This window comes from Pholcus phalangioides, unplaced genomic scaffold (genome assembly GCF_987345545.1).
Source record: "Pholcus phalangioides strain wild (caught in Gottingen) unplaced genomic scaffold, Ppha-v1.0 ptg000028l_1, whole genome shotgun sequence".
Taxonomy (NCBI): Eukaryota; Metazoa; Arthropoda; class Arachnida; order Araneae; family Pholcidae; genus Pholcus; species Pholcus phalangioides.
The window spans coordinates 497,474-522,081 of record NW_028301618.1 but is presented as its reverse complement, the minus strand read 5'-3'; the positions used below and the strand labels follow the sequence as shown (position 1 = coordinate 522,081).

The window sequence follows — 24,608 nt, the reverse complement described above, 5'->3', positions numbered from 1 at the left end:
GCACTAACACACCTCTCAAATGTCCTCAAAAGAGACATCAAATGGGGAAAAACTAAGAGATTAGTATATTGTTGGTACTCACAGTATACTAATTAATCTAAAAGGTCGTAAAATCTGTGTGTTAGTCCACACAGTATCAAAGCTAATGACGTTTTTCATTTTTTTTTCACTTTGGCTTTAACATCAGTTCTGGCGTTTGAACATAACTACAAACATCACTACTGATTAGTGAGAGATGCCATCTAAAGTAGTTTAATGAGATCACAGATCTTCAAGCTAGCCGTGCGGAGGCCATGTAGCTATATCATTTGATAAAGTGAGGGGTTAATATTTTCTCCTAAAAAATTGACCCATGTATAAGTCAAACCCACCCAACAAATTAAGCAAAAAGTTTTAAACAAAAAAAAAAACTCAGCTTATACAAGAGTATATACAGTATTTATAGTGTTCACACATCCCTATACTACTCCAAACGGAAGGGGGAAAAAAGGTATATTTCGAGAATGGTCCTTTCCTTTCTCTTATAAAAAATATTAAGGACTGGCTCTGCCCATTGGCAATCGATCATCAGGTTGAGGGAGGAAAAGGAAGGAAAACATGCTCGAAAAAAAACACAATACAGTGTCTGGGCTCGCCCATACTGAAATAAGAGGGTTTTAAAGAAGTGAGATATCTCTCAACTGCCACTGAGGAGGTTAAAGACAAAATGAGTTGACCTCATTTATTTTCCCCACTTGGTCTTTACACAGTCTATGCACTACATAGTTAGTACAAACAAGATGCTTTCAATAATACTTTGTCTTCAACATGTTGATGGCAATCAGAGCTGTGACGATATCTTCTGTTTCACACTTGAAGTGCATTCACCAATCGATGCAACTACAAAGACAATTCACAAATAAAAACTTTTTACTATAAATTGGCATTACACTGGAGGCATTAATACACACAATGAAAAAGAATTGATGGATGTAATGACTAATTACCCCTCAAAACCAAGGTCACTGTTTCGAATATGTTATGATGCAGACATGCCAACATTGGCTTAAAGCTTGTCTGTAGTGATGAAGGTCCAGCTTTGCCATGGAGATAACATAACACATTGCCCCCCAGGACAACATAATCATAGTGCAATACAATGATAAAATTTAATTTTTTAAATTGAAAGTTCATTAAATACAGCACCTCATTGGCACTAGAATCCAGAAGGCTTGGACCACATGAGCCCCCCCCCCCCACCCCCAAAGCAACCGAGGTCCCAGAGCCCCTTAATAATTCATGAATATTCAATGCAATCCCAACTTGGATACGTCTTTGTGGACGTCTAGCACCTCTAAATCCCCCTCCTCATTTTCTTGTCTCAGCTCCTATGGCACCTACAATGGAACTTTCTTTCCGACACAAGTTCCGCAAGCTCGACCATGCACTATGCAAATGAAGGTGGGGTCTGGACCCACCACACTGAAGCAGTCAAAAATCCGTTTTTAGCCCCAAGTCTTTTGATGGAAAACAGTTTTTTGCACGTTTGGGCATCGAGTAGAGCAGCAGGTTTAAATGCGGCTTTATAGATTACCTTTCGGGCACAGACGAAACAGATTGACTCAGAGTTTGTCTTCTCTCGAACTCTCCCACATGCATGTACAAATTCGTTGTTATGATAAAGATTGAGATGAAATTAAAAAATACTAAAAATAAATAAAATACCGCAACTCAAAGACTTGTTTTTTAAAAAAAAAACCAATTTCTGTAGCATTGAGAATGTCTCCCGTAGCTCCGCAGTTTATTGCAGCCATCCGTAGCAGTCGGCAACTCTGATTGATCTCATTTTTTGCAAAATGAGGTTAAAATCTGCTTTCGATTGCACTGCAATAATCTACGTCTGCATTAAAACTATACTTATAAAGTAACCAAATACTTAATGTACCCAAATTCGTTAGTGAATAATACACCTTGTAGTCAATTTTAACAGATGTTTCCCTAAATTGTACAGCCACAAACAAAAAATAATCAGACATGCAAGATGAAAAAAGTTGATAAAATTTTTCAATACCTCGTCAAACTTATGAATTTGCCTGATGAAATAGTCACCATAACGTCTCGCCACTTTTGTATCAGCAATGTGGATCATATCCTGAAAGGCAGAAAAAAAAAGATCCCACAGTGAAACAAACTGAAATGCAAGTGGAGATCTTACATCAAACAGACTGTGCAAAAGATATGGCAAGATAATACCCACAGCGGTAAAGCTGCTGAAAATTGAATGTTTAACTCCTCTGCCCCCTAACAATGTGCCTGTGCACTAGTGCCAAAGTGTAACAGTTTCTTTTGAAAAATAATATTGCTATGAAGAGAAATTTTTTTCCTCAACATTTGGGAACGATTTTCTGGATATTATGCCGAAGCAAACTATGGAAAGAGAAGTTCAGGCGCTGGATCCAAGAGGATCCAAGTTAAATTCCCAGAGAAGACAACATTTCTTTCCAAAGTTTGCCTCCGCATAACATCCAGAAAGTCTCTTTCCTAAATATTGCTATTGTTCCTACCCCCATCTCCTAAAATCCCTTGTTTATTTTTTTTTTCCAATTAGACATTTGGGATTGGGACCAAGAGCGGCTCAAGACAAAATTCTCACTTGTGCGAGACATTGTTTGGACGGCCTTCTGATGTACGAGACACCAAAAAGTCAGATTTTTTTGACTTAAATCAGATTTTTTTATTGAAATTAACTGACTGCTTATAAATGAAAACAATCTTAATTATTAAAAATGCATAAATACATGAAAAATTAAAGAAACACACTGCAAAGCATGATGCTGCCACAAGCGCTACAGCATATTTCTTAAAGTTCTAAACATATGGAAAAAAAGAACATGCAAAACACTGTATCTGTATTTTGTATTAGGGCTGGCGATTATTATGTTAAAGTGTTAAGTAAATGCTTACTCTTCATTAAGCATCAAATTCCTGGATCAAACAACTTTGCTACAGTGAAAACTATAATTTTAGTTCGTGTATCAATTCAGTATTTAATATAGATTGATATAGTCTTCCAAATGTGTCGTGTGTAAACCTTATTATACCCCACTTTTGCTGGCATGCTGGGAATCAACCAGGCTCCAACATTCAAAGAGCTGGTGTGCCGCGATTTTTATGGAATGCTTGCTAATGCTGAGAATACAGTACAATAATGAAGAGATATACTGACTTTGTCAATGAAGAAATCTACTTCCGAGCCAGATTGAAACTCTCCCTCCAATCCGCTTGCGCCTTTAGTCCACACAAGGTTCTTCATCTTGTGCTGCAATGGAAAACATAATCGTGAACGACATGTTGCATCATCGTAGAAAATGAAAAAATATATATATAGTTTTCTTTGTACAAAAACCCATACCTCATAAGATTATTCTTAAAAAAAAACCATGCATTAACAAAATGGCATGCATAATATTTTCATTACTTTATAAGTATATTTTCAAATCATGATAGAAACCTACTTTGAAGCATAACAAGCTGCTGACAAATTCATTTTCATTCTGGAAAAAAGAAAAAAAAAATCATCCCTATATCATAAATCTGTATGAAATGCAAAGCTGCAATTGAAAACCTCAACAAAATTTCGTAGAACATAAAATATGAACAACTAAGGTTTCCGAATATATTTTGAGTTCTTCTGTATAATATATATATATATATATATATATATATAAAATAAAATGCTTATATCTTCATAGTATGACCACTTTTACTGACGGTATCTACACGTACACAATGAGTGTAGTCCCAACAGCAGGCAATAAAGGCAGAAATCGTTTTTCTCTTTTGCTGTGAGCATTTTATCTTTGTCATGTAGCATTAGGAAGAAGTTTTGCAGTAGAGTTGATTTGCATGTTGTTTATTTGATTGAATTTAGTGACTAATTACCAGTTTATTGGTGCTATTATTTTTTGTTCTCTTCTATACTGTACAGGTAAGCATTTCCTACATTTTATTCGGATGCTATTATTACTATTTTATTTTCTATCATACGGTCAAAAATGTATGCAGATACTGCAAAGTACCGCCAGGAAACGAGAGTAATTTTTTTTTTCCTATAATAAAAATTACTTTAATGTGGAAAGCAAAATAATGGGGATGATTTTTTACTGAGGCAACTACACTGAGTCTTCGAGAAAAAAGATGTTGTAGCACCTATGATATTCATCAATGGGCGGAGTGGACAAGGAAGATATGCTGTGCTCACTATATGACAGTGACAGAAAGTTCAAAGAAATGCTAGCACAGACTGTTCTTTGCAATGCTTAAAATGACATATGTCAATGTCATTTATAAAGTACATGGGGGAAAAAATTTTACTATTGGAGTTTCGAAGAAACTTGGCAATGGGACTCGTAGCCCAAGGAAGTAGCTTAGTAAAGAAAAGAGGTTGTCCTGCTATCAGCACCACACCAGAACAGCCAAAGAAGAGAAGGAAGAGTAACTTTTCTGTGCCCAAAGAAATCGGGAAACAATTTCAGAGAGCTGATTGGCCTACATTTGTTCAGCAGAGGGGGAAGATGCGAGATGTGCTCCATTCGAAAGTTAGTCCAAACCTCACTCAAAATGTTCATTTTGCAATACATTTCTGTTGTAATGAAAAAAAAATTGTTTTCAGAAGTATCATCTTGAGTAGTGTAAATAAAAATTTATGTGTTTGCATTTTTTTTTTTTTTTTTGCCTTACATATTACTAATATTCCTGTCGGCATGTCTAAGTACCAGCTGCATAATTAATCACTAAATTACAGTAAAAAGTATTTTACTATTTTTCCTGGGGTTGTTTTGTACCAAAACTTATCTAAAGATGCAAAAATATAATTAAAAAGTCACTGGTAAATTAATTCAGGATATAAAGGGTTAAGAAAAGAATATAAAACACTATATGGAAACATTTCCAGTCAGCCGAGGACTCATTGACAGGAGAACAATGCAGAACATTCTGCGTTGACACCCAGAGATGTACTTCTTTTTCAATAGTTTCCAAATCATTTTAAGTAAAATGAGAAATTGAGCCAAGAGAAAATGCATAAAAAAAGCAGCTCATAATTGAATGTTTTCAGAGCATACGTGTTTTCGGTGCAAAGAGCATCAAGCTGAACAGTTCGGATGTTCTAAGATCCTATCTTTTCCATCTGCAATGCATCAAGACACAGAGACCACATTACACAGAGGAAGATCTACAAAGTTGACTGGGACATGCACAGTGTGAAAGAAATTTTTCTTTAGTTTCTGAACTTCCTGTAAATTTTCATTCATCCAACTGTGAAACTGTTTGTTTACACATTTGGTCAGTTTTCATCTCGTTATAGCACTTCTTGGAGTTTTAGAAAAATTCTCCCCTAGTTTTAGGCCGAACCTGGAACGAATAAAATGATTTTCCACAGAAACCTAAGGGGAAATAGTGTTCTTGTTAATGAATGTGATTCCAGGAAGAATTATCTTTGTTAGCCGGGTATCACTGTATAGGTGTATATAATATGCATTTTTATTCATCAATTATATTCATATCACTTCTCAAATATTTAAGAAATTACTATGAGAAAATAGAACCCACCATTTCCAGAAATGCAGCAAGTTTTGCAATCGGCATCGTGGTGTACAGCTTGAGATAACTGCAACAGAAATCGAAAATTAATCAGAATTCATTATTAGAGAAAAAAAAAGTTGCTAATTTACTGTAGAAAGTCAAATGGGAATGACATCGATTTTAGAATTGAGTCAAAATATGTGACACATTTCATTACAATCTTGTATCACTGACGTCTACACGACCCTCCTTGTCATTAAAAATACAAGCATGAAGTGAAAGATTCACATCTTAAAATGGGAAATTTTTTCGATACATTTTTTTTGACGTTAATAATAACATTAAGAAATAAGCTACTTGTAGGAAGTGACAGTTTCAAAAAGAATAGAAAATTTAGTCGTACCTGCGAATAACTGGTATTCTCAGTTGCTGATGAACCTCGCCCATGAATACATTCAGTTGTGCCAGGTATGGTTGCTAAGGAAGATAATTTGATGAATGTAATTTGGAGTTGAATTTGAGACGAAACCAATTTGACAAAACACCAAAAGTTATGGCGAACTAATTCTTACAGGTCTCGAAGTGAAAATTTAAAAAAAAAAGTAGGAAAAATAGGAGGGGAAAAATGGAATTCCCGAATTATCGTGGCATTTAAAAACGTTGTGCCATTAAGATTCACACCTTATATACTTTAATTATAGTATTATCTATAGATATTTTAGGAAACTCAAGTTCTAATGAATTTAAAAATCTTTCATTTCCACAGAATTTGGTATTGAAAACAATGTAAATAGCAAAACTAAAAAGAAATTAATCAAATTGCTACTGTTACTTGAAAAGTCCAACTATTGATCGTGATCCATTCCCCCACCCCCCGTTCTTTTCGAAGAAAGACAAAAACCTGTCTAGGTGCCATAAAAATGTAACCCATGCATGCTTAACCCATTGTCCACGGGCTGAATGTGGCCCGGAGTCATCTGTTGTGGCTCACAACTTATTTTGTAAAAATGAACCAAGCGACACTTCCATATCGTTCAAGAGACCCTGCGGCACAGATTCATATCATTCAAGTGGCTCGCCTCACATTCGCAGATCACCGCGGCACAGTTCCAGATTACACAAGTTACCCCAGCTGCTGTTCCACTTCACTTAAATAACCAGTGGCACATTCCTAGATCACTTAAGTGACTCACAGCAGAGTTCCAGACCACTCAAGTACCCGTGGCACGTTTACACGTCATTCAAGTGACCCGCAGGCCATTCCTTGATCAGTAAATATGTCGCAGGATATTTACAGATCACCGCAGCACAGTTCCAGAGCACTCAATTGACCCATGGAACTTGTAAAAGATCACTCAAGTAACCTGCATCACGGTTTCACATTCTCTAAGGGCCGTATTCACAGACATGGTTTAAACTGTAGTCACAATTTTTTGATAAGAGATCGACAGGGATGGGTCAAATTCAGGTTTTTAACCAATCTATATTGATCTCTTATCAAAAAATTGTGACTACAGTTTAAACCATGTCGGTGAATACAGCCCTAAGTATACTAATATTACTAAACCAGACATGTAAATCGTCAATATTCCTCTGCGGAACCTCTAACGAATTGGTACATGTTGGAGTGTACGTGTAGTGAAACCTGGCGTGAAGTTTCGTTTCTGTGTAATGCTTGTTATATGTGTAGTGCTGTCATCTGCCACCAGCTCTTCTTTAAGTATACTGCGACACATTCCCAGATCATTTAGGTGACCCGCGGAAAATTTACAGATTACCACGGCACAGTTCCAGAGTACTCAATTGACCCAGACATATTTACAGGTCAGCTCAAGTGACCCGCGACACATTTCGAAATAAATTAAATGGCCAACACTCTACTGAATGTTGAACACCGCTGATGTAACACCTCCTGGAGTTACATTACACCCGAAGGATACAACGATTAGAATGGCCTGCATATTATGTTCATGAATTTTTTTTCCATAGGCAACGGCAGTCGTCAATAGCATACACATGAACCTAGTTATGCCTTAAAACAGACATGCTAACCAATGGCACCTTAGAGTTATCTTATGTGGCCCATTACGAATAACAAAACCACACAAGTGGCTCACGAACGACCATCAAATCATTTAAGTATGACTCATTTCCAGATTACTTCAGTGGCCAGTGACACATTTCCAGATCATTTACGCTGCCAACGGCATATATACAGATCACCTAAGTGACCCCAAGCACATTTCCAAATCACTTGAGCGACACGCTGCAAACCCCCAGTTCACTTAAGTGGCTCGTAGTTCAGTTGCAGATTACTGTAAGTATCTGGAGGCACATTTACATATCATTTGAGTGTAATGTCCCGCTGCACGCTTCGAGAACATTTGAGTGGCTCGCAGCACACATATCACCTAATGGTCTGCAATACATTAACACTAAGTGGCTCGATGCATTTTTTATAGATTATTTTAGTGGCACTCTTGACACATTTTTAGACCACTCAAATGGCCCGCTGCACACTTTCAGATCATCCAAGTGACTTGTGGCATATTTCCAAATGACTCAAGCGGCCCGCGGCACATTAAAACTTAACTCAACCTCTTGTGAACAGTGTGGGGCCACTTCATTGATTTGAAAACGTGTCGCGGGCCACTTAATTAAGTGATCTAGAACAATGCCGCAGATTATTTGTGATCTGTAAATGTGCCGCGGGTCACTCAAGTAATCTGGAAATGGGCCACTTGAGTGATCTGGAAATATTTCACGGGTCATTTAAATGAGGTAGGAATGCGCCGCGAACCACTTAATTTATCGTATCGATTAAGTGTACCGAGGCCACTTGAGGCACGCCATATTTAGGCCATGGGTTGAGCACATTCTTAAAAAAAGGGGTCGTTCAAGCATTACGTCAGTAAATTTTTAGCGATTTTTGACCCCTTCTCCCCTTGTTAGAAAAAGTCAACAAAACTCTGATCCTCCCCCTTCCAGCAAAATTTCGTCAGTGCTCTGCCCCCACCTCCTAACGCATAGTGGGTGGATCAGAGATGTACGTGGGGCTCGTGGTCCCCCCCCCCCCAGATGATCAAAAAAATATTTTTTTAATAATTAAAATTTCGAAAGAAAATATCTTATTACAATGAATTTCAGTAAATTTCAATGTTATTTGAAGGCCAAGAACTCAAATTTTTTAAGAAATTCATTGCAACCCTACCTATAAGCCCATAGGTAACCCTTGACCCGCGGTAAACACTTGGCCTGCACAGCCCAAATGTGGCCTGTCCCTTTCAAACCTAATTTTGTAAAAATTAACCACACACACACACACAAGCGGCACATTCACAGATCGCTTAACTGACCCGTGATATAATTCCAGACCATTTAAGCGGTCCGTCGCACATTTATAGATCCCTTGAGTGACATGTGGCACAGTTTTAGAGCACTGGCGCGGTCACAAGTACTGTTCTATAACACTCAAGTTATCTGCGGCCCATTCCCAAATTACTCAAGTGATCCGCGGCATAATCACAGATCACTTGTATGACGCGCGGCACAGGACCAGAGCATTCGGATCCGCTAAGTATTTAGAGATCACTAAAGTGGCTCTGTAGATGACTCAATAGGGAGAATGTTAGTTCAGGTACCCACAAACTAGCGAAAAGTTTTATTCGTTTTTGGCGCACTGAGTAAGATGCCATTAAGAATATTTCATATTTGTATAAAGGGTGGGTGCTGAAGTAAACATCATCCTAACACCCCCTCTCCGTTATCAAATCGGAACACCTTAAGAAGACTGGGTTTAGCGTGCGGCTAATCGGCTCGCCCCCCCCCCCCCCGTAAAGTCAGATGGGGCTCAGCTCTGTCCCGTAAAGCCGGGTTTTCTTAGGAGCACGTTTTCCATGACGCGTGCAATGTGAATCACCCAGCGCGACACGCCGTCCACTCACCAATAAGAAAATCACTGTCTCCTACAGAGCGCAATACGGCTCACGACAACGCTTTACGTCGAGCATGATTGGCCAACCGATATCCCAAACAGATTCTCTTTCCCTACTGGACTTTTTAGCACTTTGACTATACGGCGCGGGGGCAAAAAGATACAGTTATCGTCATCCCCTGCTCCCGTGGAACTGAAAAAAAAATTCTTTTTTCGCTCTCTTTTTTAGTAGCGAGTTGTGAATAAAGCACGTCAAAAAGGAACGGAAAGCAGTGACATTTTGCGGTTTCTCGGAATTTTCGTAGTGAGATATTGGCCGTAAATAAAATAAAAAGGAAGGGATAAAATAGGAATAGTAGGAGAGAATTGGAATAAAATAGGGCAACTGCAACGACAGTAGGAAAATAGGAGGACATTTCTAAAAAATAGGAAAAATAGGAGCGCTGCGAGGTCTGTTCTTATGAAAGCAAAATAAGAAATTATGCACCGAGACTTGTGAGCAAATTCTATCATAAAGTCGAAAATGGGAATGACATGATTGCAATTCCGGAAAACTACTAGTTTAAAATATAAGCATTACAAAGTTTAAACCTTTTTGACCTACATATTGTTTTGGGCAACCAAAATAAATTGATAAGGAAAAAAAAGTTGTAAAAAATCTTGTAACAGAAATTTTATGAAACTTTTATAGCCTAATCCTGGCCTTAGGCAGAATAAAAACATGAATATAAAAAATTTTTCTGAAAAAGAAATTTCAGCTGTGAAATCCTGAAACGATTTCAATTGGCAACATTTGATATTTTTGAGCCAAATATTCACTTTATATAATTTTACATTCAAGACTTAATTTATTGGTTTCATTCTCTGATGATGAGAAACAATCAATACTAACATCATCCAAATACACAATGAATACCTACTATAATTCCAATTATTTTGGGAGGTGTGTATTCCCTTGTATCATCATTATGAGCACACGCTAGTTAAAAGAAATATACACTTAAATGCTAAAATCACATTAATGCAATGTAATTAATGATATGATAAGAAAGCAAACCTTGTGATAATCAGTTGCATTGCTCTTGTCCACTTCTTCCAAAGACGTTGGAGGAGCAGGCGAGAGAAACTTGGGACATGCAAAAGCAAATGAGCTTTCAAATTCAGCTAAATCGCTATTGAGGAAAAAGTTAATAGAATCAGTAAAAAAAGTAATTATGATAAATCAGTTGCATCACACACATTCATTTTCAGATCCTTGATTAGAATTTGACTACACTCTGATATCACATATGAATCTTGGAGAAGCTTGGAAGAAAAGAATCAGATTTGTTTCGTATGAGATGCAATTACAATTTTCTATTAAGCAAGCATTTGGGGGCTATTAGCTGAAGTTAAGAGGGGCTACTAATGCATCTACTTCGGTGCCTCGTGCCAAAGTGCATGAAATAAAGGCAGGGTCTGCAGTGGTAAAATGCTTGTCTTCCATTATAAGGGTTATTGTCAAGGTCCACGGGTTCGAAACTGGACAAATAACATCAGAAACAAGTTCTTAGCCTACCGATCCTGAGGTGACCACCAATAGATGGACAAATCATGAAGCAACAGACATGTAGGTCTATGTGCTAGTCTACTACCTACCTTTCAGTACCTACGGTAGGTTACTGAATCCTATTTTTATAATATCCTACCAGATATATAATTTTTTTTTCTGATTTGAAAAACAATTTTTTATTCCTTACCAGCGTTGCATGCGATTCAATTTGTCTCCATGTTTTTCCTTGAGTTGGCTCAAGACACTCTCGTCGATCCTTTGGGGATGCAACACCAAGCAGATCGCAAGAAGTGTGTACATGCGCTCAGTCTGTTTGTTGATCTAAAAACGGGTATAGAAAAGAAAACATTCAAATCAAGAGAATAAAGTAATAATCCTACGAATTAAATTAGAGAAAAATTTCATAACGGTCAATTCTGAAACTATACTCAATTCAAAACAAGAATTTTTGAAACACAATATAAACAGTCTATTCTGCATTCTATTATTTCTATAATTTTTTTCGACAGAAAACGATGGTCCTATTTGAGTTTAAAAATCATTATGCTATTCAAAATTTTCACTCAAATGACTTGAGTTCTTGAGAAAAGAAGAGATTATAGTCATATAACTAATTGCATATGTGAAAAAGTGTGCGGCATCAGGCTGCAAACCCCTTAGATACTAGAGTTAAAATATAATGTCAGAAAAATTATGATAATCGTACCTGGTCAGCTTGATAAGTGCGTTGCTGAAACAAGTTCCTCTGAGTCCTCTGTATGTACAACAGGATGTTTGAGAATGATCTGATTGCATCAGCATATCTGCGCATCATCATGTATGAAAAGCCAACGTAGTAATAGGTTGTGATTTGACAAGCTGGAACTCTTGAATAGAGACTCTGAAACACGAGAGAGAAAATAAATTTTTTGATTCATGCGAGACTATTAATAGAAACAAATACTTAAGAAAGATGAACAAACTTTATCATTTAATTTAATCATTACAGAATGGCCCAAAATTGACGAGGCGATTAAGGCCAACTTTTGTATAGAAGTGATCCTGCCGGACATTGTAAATACAGTATCAATGGGAATTGAGCAAATTCTGAAACTAAACAAAATATTATGTTCTAGTATCAACTTTATTCACCTTTTTGTTCAGTTCGATGTTCTCAAGCACTTTTATGGCCTGATAGTAGTCGCCAAGTAAGGAATGCAGACGAAGCAGAGCAACCAAACTGAAATAACCCAACATCTTGTAGAGGGGGTGCCTTCCAAATTCGCCAGCCACACTATCTGGGTCACCTGAAAAGATAAATGTTACATTTTTATCATCGTTATTAAATTCCTGGGCAAAACATGTCAGCTGTAGTGAAAACTATGCTTTAATACAGTGCTAAATATACAGTAAAACCCCTCTTAACGGTCACTTCTCCTTAATGGCCAAATAATAATTTTCCAGTATATAATAAAAGCATGCCTTTCAAACCCCTGATTAACGGTCATCCCTCTTTCACAGATGGATTTTTTTGTCCCCATGGGTGCCCGCAAGAGAGGTTTACTGTATATTGATATCAGTTTTTAAAATATATGATCCTCATTAAACCTTGCTTTTCCTGGCATGCTGGGAATGGACCAGACTCCAACATTCAAAAAGCTGGTCTCTCTTAAATTTTGCTAACTAATATAGAGGGGGCATGGTAATAGTCTTCCAATAGCGTTTGAAATGTTTGGATCACAAGGACATGGAAATTTGTCACAGAATTTTCACTTTCGAAGTAATACTGGTGCTTTTAAACTTGTTTATGAGGTATAGCCATCTCGCATAGTGAGCCACAACAATGGAAAACAATCAGAATGAAATTCATCATCTATAAAAGGTGCTCGTGACTTTTGTTTGCAGTACTTTTGCTTTCCTTCTTTGACCCTCCCCGCACACAACCTGATTCTAACTGCAGCTTTGGCTATACAAAACCAAAGAGATGCAAAGCAAGTTTTTTTTATGAACCCATCGCCGGCAGGTCCTCTCCAGTTTGTTGATGTTGGCCTAGTGCATAGTTTCCCAAACTTATTGTTCCATTACCCCCTTCTTCAGAAATTTTTCTCTCTCATCACCCCCCCCCCCACCACAAGCAAACCCATAGGATCCTATGTTATACCTGTAGTTTCTATTTCCCCCCCCCCCCCACCGGACTATTCTAGTGCACCAGGGGGATGATATTGCCCACTTTGGGAAACACTGGTTAAGTGCATGTTACTTGGCTCACGATGAAATAGTCTGTGACAGCCATGCATGTACACAGATATAAAAATCTCAGCAAACTACTCAAGGACAACTCATAGCATGCATGTAAATGAGACTTTAGAAACATGACTGTACCTCCATTTGTATACACTTCAAGTTGTCGATTGATGTTTGACTTATCCACCAATGAATGCAAAACATTGAGCACACCATGAACATTCCAGACCTGAAATGAAACAGCAGACATAAACTTGATAGCAAACGACACAATACCTTATAAACTTATGATATCGTCACAATTTACTTCGACGTAGAAAAACGTTCAGAATCACCAGTCCACAAAGGAAAATGCAAATATTCATCTCAAATTATCAATTAGAAAATATTCAAATGCAATATTCATGATGTTGGTAGTTTACAGAAAGGAAAAAAAATAGGACAACCAAGGAAAGACTGAGAATTGTATGTTTGAACATTCTCTTGAAACAGATGAGAATTTTCGGACTTAAGAACTAATTAATGCATTTTGTTTGATACGATGGTATTTGTATGGTAATTCTAGCGAGCAAGTTTTCACAGAAGCTCAGATTTAACCAGAAAGGGAAACTATAAAAAATACAAAAACAAAGAATGAAAAGTACATGTAAAAAAACAAACACAAAACTGAATCTCTTCCCCTCCCATAATATGGAGATAATACATTTGACAAAGAATGAATGTCAAATCAAGGTTTCTGTCAATGTGCGGGAACAGTAATAAGTAGTGGGAAGACACTACACTTCATATAGAAGAAAAGAATGAAAATGGGAAACAAAAATAGCAGAAACTGCTGAATCAGAAAAAAATGGCTAATTTGTACCTTGATTCACTTTCGATACAAATTCCATGTGTTTGAGTGTGAGGAATCATCACCAGAATTTGTTCTTTCCTGTGTTGTTTTTTTTTCTTTTTTGAACAATGGGGTGGGGGAATGTCTAAAAGCAAAGCTTTCACTCAAAGTTGAACTAAAAATTATAAAGTGACTAGAAAAAGGCGAAAAACATATTTTATATGTTTAATACTGCTATATACACTTGCTGTAAGCACTTAATTTCCAAAATTCAATTTTTTCCACTCAAACACAGATTCACCTGATTTAACAAAAATTTTTGCAGAAAACTAGCTTCTCGTTATAAGCAGGTCCAATTGCCGGTCTTGAGGTTAAGAAGACATATTTGATATTTTCTCATCATCATTATGCACATGGATTCTAAATTTACCTTGGCATTTTCTTTCATTTGCTCTATTTCAGCTTCTGTTTTGTTAGTGACCAGCCTCTGGTAATGACTGTAATTCTGGAACTAAAGGGAAATAATCATATACAAATGAAAACTAAATGAATAGGTTATATTAGGGAAATACATAAGTTTCAAAAACACTTTTCTATGAAATCCTCATCAAAATATATGCATCAACAAATTAAATCAATTGAGAGCTGCCTAATTATATATTGACTGCTCGTATGCTATGACCATTATGGACAAATGTCTAAATTTAACTATTCTACAAACTCTTTACGATAAAACAATAAATGAATGGATGAACCAACCTGGTAGATGAATTCATCAATGATTTCCCACAACCACTGGTTTGGCAATTCCAACTGAACCGGTTCCGCGGCACCTGAAATTTAAATTTAAGAGACCATTTTCAGTGTTGGCACCGAAAAGTTACAGAAATAGTTTTTATTTTATTACATAAATTTGATGACTGTATATTCATGCCTAATAGAACTTTTCTGAATATTTATTTCAAAAGCGGAAAGGCTATTTGCTGTTTTAGCGCAGGTTGTTCAACATATACTCTCTAACCAATTATATGACTAATATAAGAAACAAGTTAATCTCAAGACTTAGCTATTGGGTACTTGTAGTCCTAAAACCGGGATTTGACAATCGCCAAAAAAAAAGCATCTAGGAGAAAGCTCTGATATCTCTTATGGCAGGTCTATCAAACTTTTGTCACCTGGGGCTATGTTGGCCCTGTCATCGTTTATCTCCGGCTCCCCACAATAATGTAGAAAAGACCTCTTCAAAGAATTGAATGGCCACATATCAATACACTAATTCATCGCAACAACCCTGACAATGTTTGGTGATGTCCTTAGGAGCTGTGACGTATACTTTTAGAACTATTGTCTCATAGAGATGGAAACCTAGATGTGTGTTTTTCAGTAACAAAAAAAAAGTAGGCACCGATATAATTTATTTTGTCATGATGACCACCTGGTGCATTAGATCAGTGGTTCTCAATCTGGGGCCACACAGTCCCCTGTGGTACTGGGATATTCTAAGTGAGCCGTGAGAGAAAATCAGATAAAAAGGGAGGCACACAAGTTCAAGGGAAATATGGTGGGAGCAAAATGTGACTAATTTTAGAATCCAGCAGAGTTGCCCATAGAATCAGGATCACCCATCTTTAACCCATGAGGGGCATGACCCGGAACCTCATATCCTGTGGGGGGGAGGGGGGGTTACAAGCTGAGATTTAATACTGTGATTTTCAAATGTAGGTATTTAAATATGCAAGCTGTTGCTTCCAACTAATTATTAAGCCCAGAACACCACTTTGTCCAGGGACCCAAGATGTTGAGATGACCATGCATGGGACACTCACAAGAAGAAAGCTCACTCAACTTTAGCCCAGGGCGGACACAGATCCAGGGTGATGTGTCTGGAGGTTTGATTGATTGTGTAGGATTGTTGGATCGCCCTGTATTTTATGCAGACTTACTTTTCCTATATTAGTAAGAGGGATAATGACCTACCTTCTGGATCTGTGCCCAATGACCCAGAATTCCAGAGATCAATCTTATTTATAAAATTTTTGTTCATTATAATTAGAAAGGGTCTCGCTCTTGGATGAGGGTGGGAACCTGGGCAGGATAGGGGGGTCACAAGAAGAAAAAGTGGTTCAAAGAGGGCCATCAGCTAAAAAAAGCTGAGAAACACTTCGTTAGATTAGCACAGGTGTTAAAGAATGAATGCTATATATACCAAAATCTAACACAAATTTTTTTCCAACTTCCACAAAACTGAGTCTTTATATCGTCCCCCCTCATGTCAGAAGCATGAATGTGCAAATTTCCTAACCATAGGAAACAAAGTTTGAATGTTTACTCTACGAATATCACTTCCCTAAAATACTTTGTAACATTTGTTTCAATAGGAGTTAAAAATTTGTGTTTCCGACAAAACTTAGATAGCAAAATGAGAATCCAACCAGCTGATAAATGCAAAAAGTGAAAATTTGCACATTCCATGCTTCTGGCATGAGGGGCACTGATATGAGAATGCATGTTAGAATCGGTGATAAACATCTACACTGGTCTTACCAAAAGTACCACAAATGATTGATTGCACTCACAGTACCTCATCCCACCTGTTTTGCTCCCCTCCCAACCGCAAATTTGAAATACAATATATAATTTAAATAAATTCAAGAAATGTCACATTTCTTAAGTTTCATAGATATTAGAGAAAACTGCAACTTACTCAATAGGTAATTGAATATATGACAGTAATTGAAGTAAGACTGGATCCTTTCATGAATGTTCGGACCTCCCTAAAAAAATTCCAATTCACACAAATTATTTCCCTTGAGCAATGTATCAAGAATTATGTTTAAATATAGGCCTATATACAACTAGCAAAAATAACCAGCATTTCCCGGGGGGAAAAGTGATAAATACACAAAGTAATACAGATATTGTGCTTATCTGAACAACTTCACAATTTAAACTGACACAACTCCTTTTTTTGGATGCATATTAAGCAGATTATATATAGTAAAATAGGGTAAGTAAATCTGAAAAAAAAAAAAAGAACAAAGTCTTGACTTATTGATTAATTCTAGCTAGAAATAAAACGCAATGTGACAAGTTAACATAAAAAATACTCAGACAACCCATAATATTTTAAGTATGTTAATGGTTAATAAAACAAATATGAGGCTTTTGGGACCCATTATGTAATGAAAAACTCAGTTTTCAGGTTGTTAGATCAACATATTGAAAAGTTTTATCTTCCGACATTTCAGAACTTCAAGAGTTCCTTTTTTCATCTCAATAGCATACATTTGAAAAACTTTATAATGAAGAAAGAGAAGATCACGGGACCCTTCCATTCATAGATGCCCTAGTTACAAGAAAAGGCAATGAGCATGTGTTTTTCCTGCCAGTTGCCCTATGATTTTCATGTGTGACAGTTGAGCACTCCTCAAGTCATGTTATACAGTCGAATACTATTATAATGAAAATCTCGTTGCAACGAAAACTTTTCTGATCCTTAAATAAAGTTTACATAGGAACAATGTATTTTGAACATTTAGAGATCACTAAAGTGGCTCTGTAGAGGACATATCAATAGGGAAAATGTTAGTTCAGGTTCCAGAAAAACTAGGAAAAAGTTTTCTTCGTTTTTGGTATACCAAGTTATAATTATGAATATTTCATATTTTTATACAATGTGGTTGATGATGTAAGCATCATTTCCCCCCCCCCATGTCATCAAAAGTCAGCATACCCGAAACCCCTCCTTCTATAGATGCTGACGTTATACTTGAATGACCCCCTAACAAATTCAAAAACAAGTTTCTGAAAATCAACAAAAGACTACAGAAAGTTTCTGAAAATCAACAAAAGACTACAGAAAGTTCCAAAAAAATTATCTCATAACTGTGCTTGAAAAATAAATAAAATCAGTGGTAAGCCAGTGCTACCCATTAGGAATATTTCATATTCCTTCGGCTTCAAAATGAGTGGTCTTGAAAGAAAACAGTTTTCGATTAAAGGAAAACCCGAGATCATTTCTGAAGTTGATGCTGGAGTAAATAAAAACAATGCGGCATTCACTAAAATACGGCATATCTCCATATAATCTTTCAATATTTTTGAAAAATCAAACAAAGTTGGAATTTCAGATTCAAACAGCAGTTATATGATCCCATAGAATACAGACCAGACTTTCTAGATGTGGATGTAGCTGTCTTTACAGGACATTCGTTCAAGACATGTTCCAGAAACAAACATGGTTTTAGGACGTTCTTTCCCGAAATGTACCAGTTACCGTTCCACTCATATGCGAAAAGACATTGGAATTTGCATGTGCTTTTGGATGCAAAATCGTTCAAGCATTGCATGTGTATACTTTAGAGGAAGAATTTGTTTCCTCTGCTTCCACAATATTTGTAAAAAAAAAAAAAGCTCCAAAAAAGATACGAATTATTTGCCTCAAATATGTTGAGTAAGTAAACCTTACCCAAAAAATTCAATGCCTAATTCATTTGAGTTAGTTGGAGTTATTTTTGAAGTTTAACTTCATTCTTTTTGTGTGTTATCTAGAACATAAATAAGTAATTTTTTCCTCAGAATTGAATTCTGCTTCAACGGAATTTTTTGACAAATGTTAAAATTCTTAAAAGGGGAAATTCCTTTATAGCGAAATTTCATTAGAGCGAAGTGATTTTTTCAGTCCTTTGGAGTTCATTATAATGGGATTCGACTGTATAATTTGTGTTTCCCATTAAATTCAAGTTTTCTACTTAATAATGTATTGTTTAATCTTTCAAATGATATCTCTGACCATTTCCAACACACACTTTCAGGGAAGCGATTGAAATTCAAAATAAAAACTGCTTCAATAGGAAAGAAGAGAGAATGAAAATCACAACAATGTTTGGTTTCGATCATCAGACGATGAAAGTGACACTTCCATTCAGCCAGAAATGAAAACTCTTGCTCAGCTCCAGACGAAGCTGCACAACACAAGCATGGAAAAGAGATAAATACAAGCTTCTTTCCTGCCACATAAGACTTTTCTTGAAAATGTTCACCGCGAGTGCGAAACGAACATTCTAAAAAAACAGTGGAAGATAAAAACTTTCTATTATGTCGGCCTGACAACGTGAAAACTATTAATTTTTTCATGTTAAAAATCTTTACACCATTAAAATATGAATGCACTTTTTCGCACCTAGACAAAAAAATCTGCATCTCTAAAGTCCGCAGAAATGAGCTTTTACAGTGATCAGCATTTGACAAATCCCAGACACTAGATCACCATGATGACTAATAAAATTCTATATTGCCATCGTAAATCTTCTAAATTTGCTAAATTGGCATCTCTAAATTGCTAAGTTTTCTGATTTTCATTGCAGCGTGTCCTTCAATATGAGATGGGGCAGTCACTAAGTCTCGGGAAAGTCAAAAACTTTATTCAGGACTGTTTTTCATGAAGAAAAGTCATGCTTGGCTATACTATGAAATTTCACTGGCTTCTAAGCATTTTTTTAATGTCAAGCTTGCTGTTATTGATATGTGTGTGTGTGACAACAACTACAGCAATATTTCAAACATTTTTCATCAAATTATTGTGGAGAACAAAAAAAAAGTGGTTTGATGCACAAGGAGAAGGGGGAAAAAGGTAATTAACAAAGTAACTTACATTAACACGAGCATAGATGTGCCTGAAGTACAATTCTTTGTAGAGAATCATGAATTTCTCATCTGAAAACACACCAATTCACAAAATATAAAACATGCGAAACGTGTCTATTTCAATCAATCAAAAAATGTCTGAACATATAAAAAAAAAACCAATGTAATCAATTAACACACACACACACACACACAACTATATGATACTTATAAAGATCTCACCATTAAGTACAATCGGTTCAACATCTTTTGCTGGAGGCCACGGAGCCGACTTGAAGAATCGATCTGTGAGCTTCACGTAACTGGAAAATGGTACAAAATAATGACACATAAAACACTATATAATATACATCTTGAGTTCATTTTCAGCCCATAAATAGCCTCACAGCAACATCAGTGGATAACATTTTTATTATTGGATAAATGCGCTTGATTTCATATTTTCATATAATCAACAACAGCCTGCTTCGAGACATTAAGTAACTATCAAAAATACTCTATTTTCACTAGCTCCTCAGAGCTTCTTCCTAATCCATTTCAAAGAGAGACAAAAACCTTCACAATCCATTACACCTTTCCGGTCATTAAAGGGAAAAAGAAAATATGGCTACTATTGGGAGGTCACCATTGTTAAGAGGTTCAGTATTTCTGAGGAGAAAAATCAAAATTTTTGATTTCATGCAAAATTGTAACTATATTTCAATTAAAAGAAATTGTTTTGCAGCAGCTGATATTCATTTTATATTCTCACACACACACACAAAAATGTGTGATCACAACTTCTCGTGGAAAGCCCATGTCACAGACCACATTTTGGAAATCACTGGCACAGCAAGGGTGACTCTAGGATCGCGCAAACCCATGCAGCCGCGCAGGGCACTACTACAGGAGAAGGGGTGCCAATGGAGACAATCTATACTTATTTTTATGTTTACGCATTTTTCTTCTATTTTCATGTCCAAAAGTGGCAGTTATTCGAAAAACTATTCAGAGGTTAATTTAAATTCTTTAACGCCCAGATATTTCTTCTCAAAGTGTTTTGACAATTCTCTTCAAGCTTTGACAACTCTTTTTCTCCTCACCTTCCTGTGAGACTTTAAATCTGTTTTTCCAGTTCCTGCTCCTGTCGGGAGCTTTCATTTTATACCGTCATTCACAAGGTCCTCCAAAACATATCCATACTCCTTGTCTGTGCCATATTCAGGCGTTCAAGATTTAACATTAATCCAAATACGGTGTGTTCTGTTCCATAAAAATGTGGCTGTTTTTCAGATGGAGGGTTCTGCCAAATAACAGCCCATGCCACATATTTTTTGTGAAATCAGGTTTTTGACTGAATAGCATGCTATTTGGATTTCTTTACACATTCTTTAAACACGTTCCTGCAAAAAGCCAAAAGTCTTTGCTATATGTCACCTTATATAACTGCAATTGTGAGTACTTTAGTAGTCCTAAACGGGACAGTAGTAAACAATCGTCCCTCTCTGGATACACACCTGAGCAAAAGCAGGTGTCTTCAGCTTGAATGAAGCCGATGCAGATGTGAATGGAGTGGACGCAGACTACTTCAGATTCGAATGGAACTGCAGTAAACATCTTTAGCTGCGAATGGAGCGTAGGAAGACGTCTTTAGCTGCAAACGAAGCGGAGGCAGGTGGATCCAGATGGGAGACTTAACATGTAGGTGCATTGGATAGACCTGTATTTTACATAACAGATTTTTTTTCTATATTATTCAACTAATGGGAGGGGCGATCGCCTCCCCCTCTGGATCTATGCTTACGCAAAAATATGGATGTCAAATACAACTAAAATACAACAAACCAAAGGAGCAATTATCACGAAAGCCTTAATTAAGCAATGGCCTTTTATTGTGACTCCTCTAAAGTTTAAAGTAAGGTTCAGTTTGGCTGAACCCAACAGACGTTACCATTGTTTGAAGGTAATGGGAGGGGTTTCGTTGTATCGTCTATGAAAGGAGAAAATCTTCCAGAACCCCCATTGGGCTAACAATGATAGGAGGGATATCAAAATCAAGTTTGCAAGTCCCAGACAAATATTCTTGTCAACTTTGCGCTCTGCTTCAAATAGGGAATGAGGAAAAAGAAATCAAAGGGTTAAATGAAACACACCTTTAAAAAAAAACATAAATCAACTTACTCATTTTCATACAATCGCTGCAATTCATAAACATTCCCCTCGGTGATAGCCTTATGAAGATGAACAAGGAAACTACGAACAGCCTCCGGAAAATTGTAGCTTTCGGCATGACGCTCATACTCGATTTCGCCTGAAAAGTATTCTTTAAATAAAGCAACGGTGAATACCTCTCATACGGAGGAATTAAGATGTGGCAAATTTAGTAGCGCAAATAGAACACTTTTAAAGAAAGTTGTCGCCGAATTTGCTATTGAGATTTATTACTGCTATATTGAAAATATCAGTGGCAGCGTCTACTTGAAATTAAGGTTCAGGCTCACAGAGTAGCCACTGGATGTTTGACAGTTTTCTTCAATACGTGTATTCAGAGTTCTGTCCAGCCAAAATTTGGGTCTGTTTTATGGACCCTTCACAAATGGCATAGCTGCCAACTTTGGAAAATGATAATTAGGGAGGTTTTCGTGCTGATCTAAATTCCATACAAAAATTAATATAAAATAGATTTTTGAAAAACAACAAAAGGATTTTTCATTAACAAAAGTAAAATTGTAGGGAATTTTCCCCTTAGCAAGAACATGACATCATAAAAGCCATCACCAATTAGCATCAAGTCCTTTATCATCGCTAATCAGTAGGTTTTATCACCTGTCATTACAAATCTTGCTAACAAAAAATCGTCATCAGGATCAAAACGGGAGATATGATAAAGTTATCTCTGCAATTTTGGATCTGGAAGGGCCAAATTGACAACTGGCTGTTCGGAAAAAAAATCTATTCTCCTCCCCGAAAATGAAATATTTTTTACAATATGATGCTCGCGATGCTGACAATTTACATTACACTCGCTTGTGATGTAATTTTTCGGGATTAAAAATGAATGAGGACTTTTTTTCCAGGTAAATTCTTTGGGAATAATTCCCTTCCCAAAAGTAGGGATTTTTTTACAGGCATGGTCGAAATTCTGGAGATTGGAGTAGAAATTTGGGGGACTTGGCAGCTATGAAATAGTGATGGTCTACTGTTTTGAGAATGTTTAAAAAAAAAACAATCTTGCCAAAATACAAATTAACGAATGCATAAATTTGACTCTTTTTTTGATAAATTAACTTGATTGTTCCTCTCCATAAAATTACTTACTTATCACAAAATAACCATTTTCACAAAAACAAGACCCCCCCCCCCCCCCCCACAGAATAGGTATGGACAGACCCCTAATACCGATATAGACCTGTGTTACCAACAGCTCAGACTCTAATGTACAATATTCAGTTGCCATCATATAATCACCACTTCGGTCTCCTATTTAAAAACGACTAGCTTAGAATAGTTCAGCCGTCTTCAACCTGTTGCCTGCAAGTACTATGGGACACCCCGAAGCAGTAAGAGTAGTCAATGTGTACGATTTCATGCTTGCGAGCACTTGATTAATGTTTCGATTGAACACTCTGTAGAAAACTGCATTCAAGGGGTTAAGTTAATGCAGATTTAAAAGGCATACATATTAGGGATGGGATGAATAGTGATTTGGCCAAATACAGAATATTCGGTGGCCGAATATCAATTTTTCTTAACATTTGGCACAACCATGCCAGGTATGTGTCAAATTAATGACAGTGTGTGTAGCCAAATTAGATTAGTTAAGAATGTAGGTACAAAAGTAAAAAATCAACAAATCATGAGTGGTACTGCCAGGGCTTGATGAATAATGGGTGCCAGATCACCACAGAGACTGAAAATTTATCGCCACTACTACTAAACCCCACATGCACCTCGTCCATATTCCTTTGCGGGACCCCTAACGAATTCGTACATGCAGGAATGTGCATGTACGTGTAGTGAAACCCGACATGAAGTTTGTGTATACTAAAAAGGGAATCCATGAAAAGAGTCTAGGGAGGGTCTGGTGCAGGGTGCGAGGGCCATGGCAATAAGTACATATTTTGACCATACTTACCGTGTTGGTAGTCCCCATCGTGGTATCCGTGCCTTGCACCCTCCGGAAACTACAGATATAAATAAAACATCAACATGACATTAAAATGATTTAAAAAAAAATCTCAATAGACATATGCGACAAATCGGTCACGTGTAAAGATACACCAAAGCTAACACATGGCAAAGAGCCGGAATATAGACAAACGTTTCCCTTACTTCCTCGGTGTATTCTTCCTCATACTCCATCTTCAAACAGATTTTTTAATAAACGATGCACGTGTATTTATATAACCGAAGTTTGTAGTTTATAAAAGCTATACACGGACGTACACAAGCAGCAACTTTCGTCTCCTGGACAACTTCATCTACGTTGGTCTTCTCGCCAGTGTCATTTTGACAATGTGTTTTCAAAAAATTATAATAAAAATGAATCCGAAGCTTTTCTCATAAAGATTTTTGATTGTGAATTATCCACTGAGCTATAAGTAAACTTTAAGCCGGGTTTTCCTAGGAGCAGGTTTCCTGTGCCGTGCGCAACGTGAGTCGCCCAGCGCGCCACGCCCTTCTTCTTGATGGCCACGCCGTCCACTCCAGTAAGAAAAGCAGCATGACTGTTTTCCTACAGAGCTCAATACGGCTCACGACAGCGCTTTACGTTGGGCGTTATTGGCTGACTCCTTCTGGAGGAGTCAAATGCGTCGTGCGCCGTGGTTTTGCCGATATTCTCTTCACTCTTGTGTGTTTTATTTCCCTTCCCTTCAAAC

General features: G+C 36.9%; 1 protein-coding gene across 2 annotated transcripts; it reads right to left on the bottom strand.

Annotated features, from left to right (window-relative positions):
• Positions 1–707: 707 nt before the first annotated feature.
• Positions 708–24,521, bottom strand: eIF3l (eukaryotic translation initiation factor 3 subunit l). 2 transcript variants are annotated; one of them, XM_089252272.1, is made up of 19 exons: positions 24,061–24,521; positions 23,864–23,912; positions 21,910–22,039; positions 19,972–20,051; positions 19,757–19,818; positions 16,808–16,877; positions 14,863–14,936; positions 14,534–14,614; positions 13,410–13,500; positions 12,180–12,334; positions 11,755–11,928; positions 11,236–11,369; positions 10,554–10,668; positions 5,966–6,039; positions 5,590–5,647; positions 3,495–3,533; positions 3,206–3,298; positions 2,051–2,131; positions 708–879 (listed from the first exon to the last, which is right to left on the bottom strand). In XM_089252272.1, the coding sequence occupies exons 1-19, from the start codon at positions 24,088–24,090 to the stop codon at positions 847–849; spliced, it is 1,623 nt and encodes a 540-aa protein (XP_089108398.1). In that variant the 5' UTR covers positions 24,091–24,521; the 3' UTR covers positions 708–846. The 2 variants fall into 2 exon arrangements, with proteins under 2 accessions (XP_089108398.1, XP_089108397.1); XM_089252271.1 differs by having other exon boundaries at positions 21,910–22,051; positions 24,061–24,435.
• Between the last annotated feature and the right edge of the window lie 87 nt (positions 24,522–24,608).